Source organism: Mus pahari, chromosome 5 (assembly GCF_900095145.1).
Source record: "Mus pahari chromosome 5, PAHARI_EIJ_v1.1, whole genome shotgun sequence".
In the NCBI taxonomy this organism is placed as follows: Eukaryota; Metazoa; Chordata; class Mammalia; order Rodentia; family Muridae; genus Mus; species Mus pahari.
The window spans coordinates 21,137,737-21,148,681 of record NC_034594.1 but is presented as its reverse complement, the minus strand read 5'-3'; the positions used below and the strand labels follow the sequence as shown (position 1 = coordinate 21,148,681).

General features: G+C 43.8%; 1 protein-coding gene across 1 annotated transcript in view; it reads right to left on the bottom strand.

Annotated features, from left to right (window-relative positions):
* Slc9a4 (solute carrier family 9 member A4) overlaps positions 1-9,515 on the bottom strand; it is a 50,962-nt gene extending 41,447 nt beyond the window's left edge. The window contains exons 1-2 of the mRNA XM_021198946.2: positions 8,815-9,515; positions 4,644-5,107 (exon numbers count right to left, since the gene is read on the bottom strand). Of these exons, the coding sequence (XP_021054605.1) occupies positions 4,644-5,107; positions 8,815-9,070 (720 nt within the window). The 5' untranslated portion in view covers positions 9,071-9,515. The remainder of the gene's footprint in view (positions 1-4,643; positions 5,108-8,814) is intronic.
* Between the last annotated feature and the right edge of the window lie 1,430 nt (positions 9,516-10,945).

Genomic DNA, 10,945 nt, shown 5'->3' with positions numbered 1-10,945 from the left:
AGAGAGAGAGAGAGAGAGGAAGAAGGAGAAGGAGGAGAAGGAGAAGGAGAAGGAGAAGGAGAAGGAGAAGGAGGAGGAGGAGACGTGGGGTGCATAGAAATATAATTACCTATTGTTTATTGAGCAAGCTGATGTATGACAATTACGAGATTGATAGAGATAGAAAAACACTACTCTACAGCCAATCAAGTGAGTCCATATTTAAAATAAGCTGCCAGCCATGGTGATACAGAGTGCTCATGAGCTGATGTGAAAGCTGTAGACAGGAGCTATTCAGCGCCCTTTCCAGTCCAGGAAGTTACTGTACAGAAAGCTGATTATGGATTTTCCATGGACCCTGTGATCTTAAGAATGTCTTTATTCCAAATCTACAGCAAAAAGAGACATGAGTGAACAGCCTTGCCTAAAGCCTTGTGTGGCAATCACTAAGTCAGCCATTTCGATACAAGGGAAAGAACAGCTGTGTCACTGACCTTGACAAGTTTTTCACTCCCTTGCAGCTTAGAGTTGAGATTTCAATTGGCAGAAAGAAAATGGAAAGTGGATTGAAGGCACAGAGCTGAGCAGAGAGCTGGGTAAAGAGCTGGGCAGAGAGCTGAGCAGAGAGCTGGACACAGAGCTGAGCACAGAGCCAGGCACAGAGCTGGGCAGAGAGCTGGACACAGAGCTGAGCACAGAGCCAGGCACAGAGCTGGGTACAGAGCTGAGCAGAGAGCTGGGTACAGAGCTGGGCAGAGAGCTGAGGAGAGAGCTGGACACAGAGCTGAGCACAGAGCCAGGTACAGAGCTGAGCAGAGAGCTGGGCACAGAGCCTGGCACAGAGCCAACATAGAGCCAAACACAGAGCTGAGCAGAGAGCTGGGCACAGAGCAGAGCACAGAGCCAGGTACAGAGCTGGCTGGGCACAGAAGCCATCACAGAGGCAAGCACAGAGCTGGACACAGAGCTGGGCACAGAGCAAGGTACAGAGCTGAACACAGAGCCGAGCACAGAGCCAAGCACAGAGCTGAGCAGAGAGCTGGGCACAGAGCTGAGCACCCAGCTCTGCTCTGTAACCTAGGGTGTTCTAACCTCTCACTCCTGATTCTCTTCATTTTTGAATGGACCGTATCTTTTCATGCTTCATAATAAGCTCCATGGATTTAATAAAGTAGAAAGTGCAAAGCTGGCCACAATGGGTCATGGCACTAGTAATTCTGCCTCTGCTTATTCTGGGATCGTAACCATGACAATCCACTGGAACCTTGGGGTAATTGTTTTTAGCAATATTAGAAATATATCTTATTTTTTTAAATGAAAGTTGTAGATAGATATTTAAGTCACACATGATTGTATCACATCCTGATAAAATGATGCTTGTGGAATAACTAAATAATAAGAATAAACACCACCACCCCTCCCTGAAATCTACTTTCATAGTAAAATCTCCACGAACCCCCAGTGACATTTTTTAGTGAGTACCCACTGCAGTCCTGGGTGTGCACACCTATTGTGCTTCTGTTCTGTGGAAGGTGTGTGTGTGTGTTGTGTCCTAGTTAGTGATGCTATGACCTGAAAACTCAGCAAAAGGAAGGACTAAGTGAGAAACCACAAGCTGAAATCCTGACACAGTTGATTCTTGGTAAATCGGATTCACAAATAAATCCAATTGCTCTGGGAGTAAGATCTGTAGTGACGTCACATGGAGCCCTACACCACAGACCACCTCTGGGTGACTCAGACTGCTGGGTTACTGTGACTGTTGCTCTTGGGGAGGGCTTTTGCTCAATGAAAGGGCGAGCTCAAAGCCCACAGCTCAAAATACCATTGGACGACAGAAAATACCAGTTGCTTTCAGCTGCTTTCTAAATCTGGCCCTGGGTTTCTCTGGTTTCACTTAGGGACCCAGCAGTGCTCCAGCACACACTTAATACGCACTGTGCTGTGGGAGACCGAAGATGACCATGTGGGCAACCTCACCAGAGCCAATACAACGGCAGCGTTGCCCGGCAGAGGTCACAACAGCAGACACTACAGTCGCTCAGAAATTATAATCTTATTTTTTAAAATGATCATTCTTTAGAAACATCGAGATGGAAGCAATTTAGCCTTGAAAAAGTCAAGCAAACGTCACCGGTGATGGAATCGCCACCAGAAACCACAATATGGGGTTGGCTCTGGACAAGACAGCTAAAGAAACCTCGGGGGTGAGATCTGACACTCTCTCTCTCTCTCTCTCTCTCTCTCTCTCTCTCTCTCTCTCTCTCTCTCACACACACACACACACACACACACACACACACACACCCCGGCAGCAGCAGGCAAGATCTTGTTTTGGTAATAAATACAGATGATTTCTCAGCAAGAATTTCTGCATACCACATGATTGTGCTCCTGATAAAGAGGCCGTGCGTTCCAGGTAAATTAAAGAAGTCAACCCTGTCTGTGGAAGCAGAGGCTGATAAAGTCTTTCTGGCAGCTGAGGTCACCAAGTTCAATGTCATGTGTTACCTTAGCATTTGGAAAAAAAATCAAAAGTGCCCAGCCTAGCTGAAAATTCCCCTTATTTCGGCCATTCCACCTTTAACAGCCCCAGACAGATAGCTCTCCTGGGCAACTATGCCAGGTGGTGCTTCTGAATATCTGTGCTAATTTGTAAATTCTCCACACAGTTCACACACATCTTTTCTGAGTGGCCAGAGTGACCAGAGTGACCGACCCCAGCCTTCTGCCTGCTCTCTTTAGTTCCCCAACCTGCTCCCTTCAATCTCTGAGCCTCCTGTCTGGCCCTTCAACCTCTGCTGGTGTGTTCTTTCCCTAGGGCAGTCTACATGGTTTGGGGTGTTCTTCGATGTCCCAATCCCCTGGATTATGTTTATTCATTCTGATGACCTGCTGTTGGAGCTGTCTGTACCATTGCAGTGGATTGGATGAGAATGGCCCCTATAGGGTCATGTGTTTGAATACTTGATCTCCAGTTGGTGGACCAGTTTAGTAAGGATTAAGAGGTATGACCTTGATGGAGGAAGTATGTCACTCAGGACGGATTTTAGGGTCTCAAAAACTTGTGCCATTCCCAGCACGCTCTCTGTCTCCTACTTGAGAAAAAAAGATGTGAGCTCCCATCTTCCTTTGCTCTGCCTTCACTTACTGTAACCCTACGAAACCACAAGCCCAACCAGCACTTCACTATATGACAACAATAGAAGAGAAACTATGACACAGGTATCATGTCTTTGCCCATCTCCACAACTCTAGAGTGATAACTTCTCATTCACCAATAGGGTCAGCAGGAAGAGATTAAAATAGCTGCATGTATCAAGTTTTAAATCTATACATTGCTTGACCCGGACACTTCATTACCAGTTAAAGTATTATTTTAAAGTAATCCCAGATGCAAAAACAGAGCCAGGAAGAAATAAAAAAGCATATTTATTGCAACATTATTTGTAAAATTAACAACAGTGAAAAAAACCAGAAACTACTTAAAGAACCACCAATAGAGGAAATTGTGAAATAAATTGTGTTACTTATTCTACAACAGCTGAGGAAACATGAAAAGACCCTGAAGGGGCTCCAGCTAGGCAACACATATAGTATGATCCCACGGTATTTATTAGAACTACATGCATCTGCAGCTGTGCAGCTATGAAGTTAAGCAGCTATGCAGCTATGCATCTGCAGCTATGCAGTTAAGCAGCTAAGCAGCGATGCAGCTAAGCAGCTATACAGGCATGAATGTGCATGCTATGAGGCATGGAAGGGAAAAGGGCAAACAAGTTAAAGTGGAAGCTTCCTGTTTCTCCCTCGTAATTTGATACTATTCAACTCTTTTACACTGAAATGTATTTCAGTGTTGCCTATATGCAGGAATCTAAGTTTTAAAAGTGAAATGTCATCAAAGTATGTATAAATGCCATACTGGCCAACAGCTTCTGGGCCAACAGCTGGTAAACACTGTCGTTTTAAGTGAAATTAATCAATGAACTTAGCTTGTCCTGAATATTCCAGAAACCCGGGTGTGGGCATTTCCTGGGACTTGGTGCTATGTCTTTCTCTTTCTAGCCTGTTCACCCACCTTGGGTTCTCTAGAGAATTCCTAAGCAGAACGCCCCCCACCCCCATTCACGTTTTCTGTAGGACATACGACTGACTGAGCACCACGTACGTAATTCCTCTGTCATGTCTCAGTGACCAGAGGGATTTTATTTAAGTTCATCTAGAGCTTCATGGTATGTGTGTGTGTGTGTGAGTATGCATGTGTGTGTGTGTGTGTGTGTGTGTGTGTGTGTGTGTGCGCGCGCGCGTGTGCGTGCGCGCGCGCGTGCACGTATACATTTATTAGAAACAAAAGCACTGCTTTGGCCAACAGGAATACCCAGAATGGTTATAAACAATAACTTCTCCATCCTAAATACAAAAATATTTTTGAATTGGAACATAAATTGAATGATTATGTATTTTCTACTCCTTTTCCCTCCTTAAAGCAACTAATGAACAGTTAGAAACACATGGGGGAGCCTTCAGAATGTTATCAGAATTTGGGCCACAACCATGACATGGAGATCCAAGGCAATCCTGGCCTCTATGACCCCGGATGAATCCCTCTTATCCCCCCCCCCTGCAGATCCACCCCATCCACAAACACGACCAAGACAACTCACCACGCTGATTCCGTCATTGAGCAGGGCCTCCCCAAAGATCATCATGTAAAGCTGCTCATTCACACGTGCCTCCTCAAAAACAGCCAGCACAGCCACGGGGTCGACCGCCGAGATGAGGCTGCCAAATAGCAGATTCTGTAGCAAGTTGATGTCACCAAGGCCGAAGACCTTGATCTGACAGATGAAGTAGAGAGAGAGTCCAATGCCAAAGGCATTGATCAGGGCTCCCAGGCCCGCCCACCACAGGATGGAACCAATGTTCTCAAAGAAGGGCCTGGTGGGCATGAAGTAGCCGCTTTCCAACACAATGGGTGGGAGGAGGTAGAGGAAGTAAATGCTCGAATCCATGACCGGAGGCGATTTGTGGTGGGTGCCAAAAATGATTCCACCCACCAGAGCTCCCACGATGATGAGGAGGCAGCTCTCTGGCATGAGGTGTGGCAGCCTGTGGTAAAGATGGAAACCTGGGAACACAAAGGGTGGGACCATAATCTGCCAATGAACAGCGCTGGGTCTAGTCAGACTGGTCTAGCCTAAGCTTCGTAATGCTACCCTTTAATGCAGTTCCTCATGTGGTGGTGAACCCAATCATAAAATTATCTTTTCTGATACTTCATAACTATAATTTTGCTACTGTTAGGCATTTTAATGTAAATATTAAAATCCATAATCATAATGTTGTGGGGGTTCATCAGGAGAGAAACACCTTGATTTCATTACATATTTTGGGGTGATTTTAGGTCAATTTTTTTTTTTTTTTGGTTTTTCAAGACAGGGTTTCTCTGTGTAGCCCTGGCTGTCCTGGAACTCACTTTGTAGACCAAGCTGGCCTTTAGGTCAGTTTTTTAGAAATCTTTTTATTGTTGTTGCTAATTTCTTCATGATTCACCACATTCCACTACACAAACACAGGACAAGATTCTGAGCTGGGGTTTAAGGAGCTGGGGTTTCTAAACCCTGTGTACCTTACTCTTAGTTCTGCCTAAGATGTGGAAGGCACTCAAGGTCCCCCATGGATTAAACTAAAGATGTTTATTGAGAATTCTATTGTAAAGACCAGCATGCTGTTGAATTTAATGAGGTGGAAAGCCAAAGATGTAGATTATACTGCAACTTCCACTGTTGGCAAAGGTTTAATAGTGAGAAATGAATAATCGAGAAGACTGAAATAGTATGACATAGGTTGTACTGGTTGGTTTTGTGTCAACTTGACATGAGCTAATGCCATCAGAAAGTAGGAGCCTCAGTTGAGGAAATGCCTCCATGAGATCCAGCTGTAAGACATTTTCTCAATTACTGATCAATGTGTGTGTGTGGGGGGGGAGGATGCTCAGAGTATTGTGGGTGGAGCCATTCCTGAGCTGGTGATGGCGCTGGTTTCTATAAGAAAGCAGGCTGAGCAAAAGATAAGGAGCAAGCCAGTAAGCAGCACCCTCCATGGCCTCTGCATCAGCTCCTGCCTCCAGGTTCCTGCCCTGTTTGTGTTCCTGTCCTGACCTCCTTCAATAATAAACAGCAAAATGGAGTGTAAATCAAATAAACCTTTTTTTTCCCCCAACTTGCTTGTAGTCATGGTGTTTCATTGCAGCAATAGAAACCCTAACTTAGAGCAGAAATACACTACAAATACAAAGATATCAGAACCCAGTGGTTCACCATGGGGGTCCCAAAGTGACATGGCACTTTGGAGGTCCTGCCAGAAAATGCATCCACCCTTTAATACAGTCAATCAAAATCCTTTGCAATCAGGTTCCCTTTTCCTGTCTTGCTCATCTGTTTTGCCTGCTTGAATTGTCATTTTATTTGCCTTTCAGACTTTGATCCTAAGCCTTTTGCATTCCCCACCAGAAGAATGAATGTCCTCCTTGTAACTACCAGAACAATTTATCTCTCTAATGCTTGTTTAGTAACAATGATCCCAACATACAACATTTGTACATTACTTACCTGCACTAGTCTATAAATTTTCCCAAATTAAATAGATGATTTATGTCATTACATTACTTAGCAAATATCCACAGCTCGGTCTGTGTGATGGCTGGCTGTAAAAGTATACAACTGAATGAACTAACTGGTCGTCAGGGATGCTTTCATGTGGACATTAACTGGGTGCCTTGGGAAGCGCTAAGATTCTCTGAGTTGGTTAACAGAATGAGAAGCATTGTAGAGAGGGGAGCTTGGGGTAGGACTGGTCCCGGCAGACACTTCTCCCCCTCATTGAGAGATGATCCACTTGACTTGAGCAAACTGTGGATTAGAAAAATTAAGTAGAATTTGGAAGATGATGTCCCAAATAGTGGAGAGTTTGACTTCCAAATTAATTAAGGTAGATTTCCTTCCATACACTACGGGGAACCAGTGAATGTCTCCTTGAAGGATTTTACACTTAGCTGTATAAAAAGAAGATATGTATCTCCCATGGCACCATTTTGAACTCATGTTCTATGCATAAGCAGGTAGATGCAGTTGAGCATAATTTTCACCAAAAGACATTACTTTCAGTGAGACTTGACTGTGTCAAGACTGGCTCAAGGCCTTCTAAAGTCCCGCATTCTTCGTTTTCTAATCACAACTTCCTTGGCCTCTTTTTTTCCTTCTTCATCAGCTATATTTTTGCCTTTCAATTGATGTTGATTTTAATCAAAATTACCTTCTAAATTAAGTCATGGAGTACAGGAGCCTGAAATGTGTTTTCTTGGGCCTGTGTTTCACCATTCTGGCCTTGTTTCCTTCAAGTGGGGGTTCCCTGAAATGGATCCAGTGTCTACCCGCCTTAAGGCAAAATAGACCTGTGGGGCTGTGGCAGGAACAGGCCACGGGTTCATCACATTGCAGTGAAAAGGACTTAGTGAATTTTACACTTGGAAACATCTGTCCACTTTCAGGAAAGGCAGCAGAGCTGCAGAGGCAATTGCTTTCAACTCTTTTAATTCCAGTGCTTCAAAGGGAAATGCAAAGAAACAACATCCCATCCCCAGAAGCGGAAGATTCCATTTCATTTCAATGTCATTCTTCCAGATGGTTCCAGGAACAGTTCCCATAATATTCCAAGAAGAAAAAGAACTTGCAAAGTCAGAAGTGACTTTAATTATTTTTGTTCTATAATATCCGTGTAAGCTAACCATTTAGCAAACTGCTAGAGATGTCTCCCAACTAACCATTTCCTTTCCATCTTAATACTTTAGTAGCTTAAAGTATATAGCTACTTTAAAGAAGCACCGAGTGCACCCACGGCCCCTAGCCCACAGGAAGAAAGGAGTTACATGGGTAGACACGAGTCCTTAAACATTATACTACACATGGCTCAATCTACATTTCACACGTCATATGTATGTGGGTGAAAATATGAGTGTTTGGAAGATTTTACATCAATAAGACAATATCTGTGCTCAAATTATCTACAGTATATCATAGAGGAGGCAAAGGCAATATTAGGTGTAGTAACTGACAAAAATTGTATAAATTTTCTATTTTGAACTAAGCTGTTTTAAGGAGACAAAGGGGCTGCAGATTAGTCGTAGAACATGGACCACTATTGTGGCTTCCAGATGAAGAGAACCTGACTGGAACTCAGTCCACTCACTTGAGGTTACTTCTGTTCCCAAAAGAAGGCAGAGATGGGCAGGAGTCAGGAGGAAAGCCATACTTCACAAACAGATATAGATTCAATATGCCCTTAAGTCATTGCTGGGGTATAAGAGTTGCCCATGGTCCATTCCCCCTCCACCCTTACTTCCTGTCATTAACAAGAAGCACGAGCCTCTTGGAAAGGGTAAATAATTAGAGTCATTTAAAAAAATTACAGTTCTGTGGCTAGGAATGAGTGAAGACTATGTTAGAAAAGAAATGTTATGTAGTCCCCAGCATTTCCTGAACACTGTACACTTTACATTTTATATTGTTTGAAACATATAGCATGAGGTTTTTACATGGCAGAGAAGACACAAGGTTATCTTTTTGACATATGAAGTCAAAACCATGCAGGACCTGGAAGTCTGCATTTCAATTTCAAACACAATCCTGAAACATTAAACAGTCACGCTTCGGTGAACTGTGCACTGCAAGTAACTGTCTACTTAACTCATCGTCGTCGTCTGTCATGTTAGAGATTTTCATGCATGACAACTCAGGTACGGAACAATCCTCCCTAAACCTGTGCTTGAGGACTTACCTATCTTTGCAAGAGATGCGAGGAGTATCCAGAGAGTGACTTCATAAGGGATTTGTACATAGTCATAATCCAGTTCAAAAACAGATATTCCTTCATCGGGGTCTGACCTAGAAGCAGCAAACCGAGCATCCGGTGCCTGCTGGGCAGTGGGATTGGAGGACTCATTAACGTACGATGATGCTTCCGAACAGGTCAGGACCGCCAGCAGTAGTAACCAGTCCCATGAACGAAAAGCCATAAACATTGCAGGACCCATGCCTGTGTGTCTCTGACTTCACACCTGGGTCCTGATGTATGCCACGCCTCTGCGGCGCGGTGAGTTTCCAGCTGCACTCCCTGACCGAGAGGCAATTTATTTGCAATCCAGAAGTCATTCCCAAAGAGGTCCAGTGCGATGACTCTGCAGGTGCATCCTTTCAAATCTTCTGAAAAATCTGCTGTGTTCAGGCAGCTCAGCTCTGGGCTCAAACGTGGGCTGCCAATGGGATCGACCTGTAGGACCTTCATCCGATTGTGAATTGAAGAGATATCTATAAAGAAAAATCCCTCTTCATTCGAAACTGTTTCCTCATTCGCTGAACACTGGCTTCATCTTGTGAGTGTAAATTGGGAAGAGACTCATTCCGTGAAACACTGAAGTCCTTTAATAAGGAAAAGATTCCTTTCTGCCCTGTTGGATCCCAAGAAGGAGCCACCTGTCCCGGACCTGAGCCTCCTCACCTCCCGATTCTGTCTCACCTGTTTTGAACCAGTCAAAGCTGCAGGTAGCTTTTGAACCACACTTTAATTATTTGCTTTGATTTGACTTTTGTAATGAAATGCTTGTTCCGAAAGTTCTTGGCAGGCTACACTACTGACACCTAGTGGGCACCTGCAACATATCAGCCTTGGAGGGTTGATAAGGACAAGTTGCTGTCTGTTCCATTAGCACTCAAACCAAAGTATTTTGGAGGATGAAGAGCTGTTAAGAATTGCACCAGGCCATAAGGATGAAATAGGACTGTCTTCACAGACAAGGGAGGAGGAAGCGGCAAGGCAAGGAAGATAATGAATACTTGAATTCCTGGCCAATACATTATGGAAGAAACAAGACTCCAGTTCTTTCTAAGCTCCACAGAGAATTTCTCAAAGGGAAGAAACCAAAAATGAGAAGCTTCATGAATGTGTCTGACAATCCAGTTGGGAAAATGTTCTCAAATACTCAAACCTAGTAGTTTAACCATTGTGTCATTGTGCTCTATCTGTACAAAAGAAGGGTCTACACAGACGATCTATGAGGTCCAGAGTGGATTTTGTCAAAGGTTCTTTATCTGGAAGTGGGTAATATTGCATTGGCCCCATGGAGCAGATAGAACAGTAAATAAAATTGAGAAGAAGAAGAGGAGGAGAAGGAGGAGGAAGAGGAGGGGGAAGAGGGAAGAGGAGGAGGGGAGAGGAGGGAAGAGGAGAAACTTCAAAAGGCCCCAAATTGCCTACAGATTTAATACATATTTTTCTAAAGACAACTGAAGCAAGGATGTAAAAACAACTAACGGGCCGTGCTTGAGGCCACGGTACCACTTTGAACTTTACCACGTCAGACCCCTCTCTTGTCAAGTACACCTCACAAAACTACCTTTTGATTCCACTGACAAATGGAAATTCTTTTCTTTTAAAGATTATTTATTTTATGTATATGAGCACACTATAGCTGTTTACAGACACAACAGAAGAGGGCATCAGATCCCATTTACAGATGGCTGTGAGCCACCAGATAGTTGCTGGGATTTGAACTCAGGACCTCTGGAAGAGCAGTCAGTGCTCTTAACCGCTGAGCTATCTCTCCAGCCAGGAAACCCTTTAAGACAGAAGATAGAAAGTAAAAAAGCAAATAGCACACCACCAGCATGGACAGAGGGATGGGTTAGTTTTTACAAATAGCCACTAGGTAGCATTTGAAGTAACTATGAATTTCACTGGGCATACAGGGGCTATCTTAGACAATGGAAAGTGTCAGTCCTTCAAGCAGACAGGTAACCATGTGTCAGCCATGGATTTACAAAGTAAGATTAACTCCAGGGAGAGAAGTTAGATGAATTTCTAACATAATGTAATATGATAGAATGAAAGTCAAAGCCATATAGACCCCTTA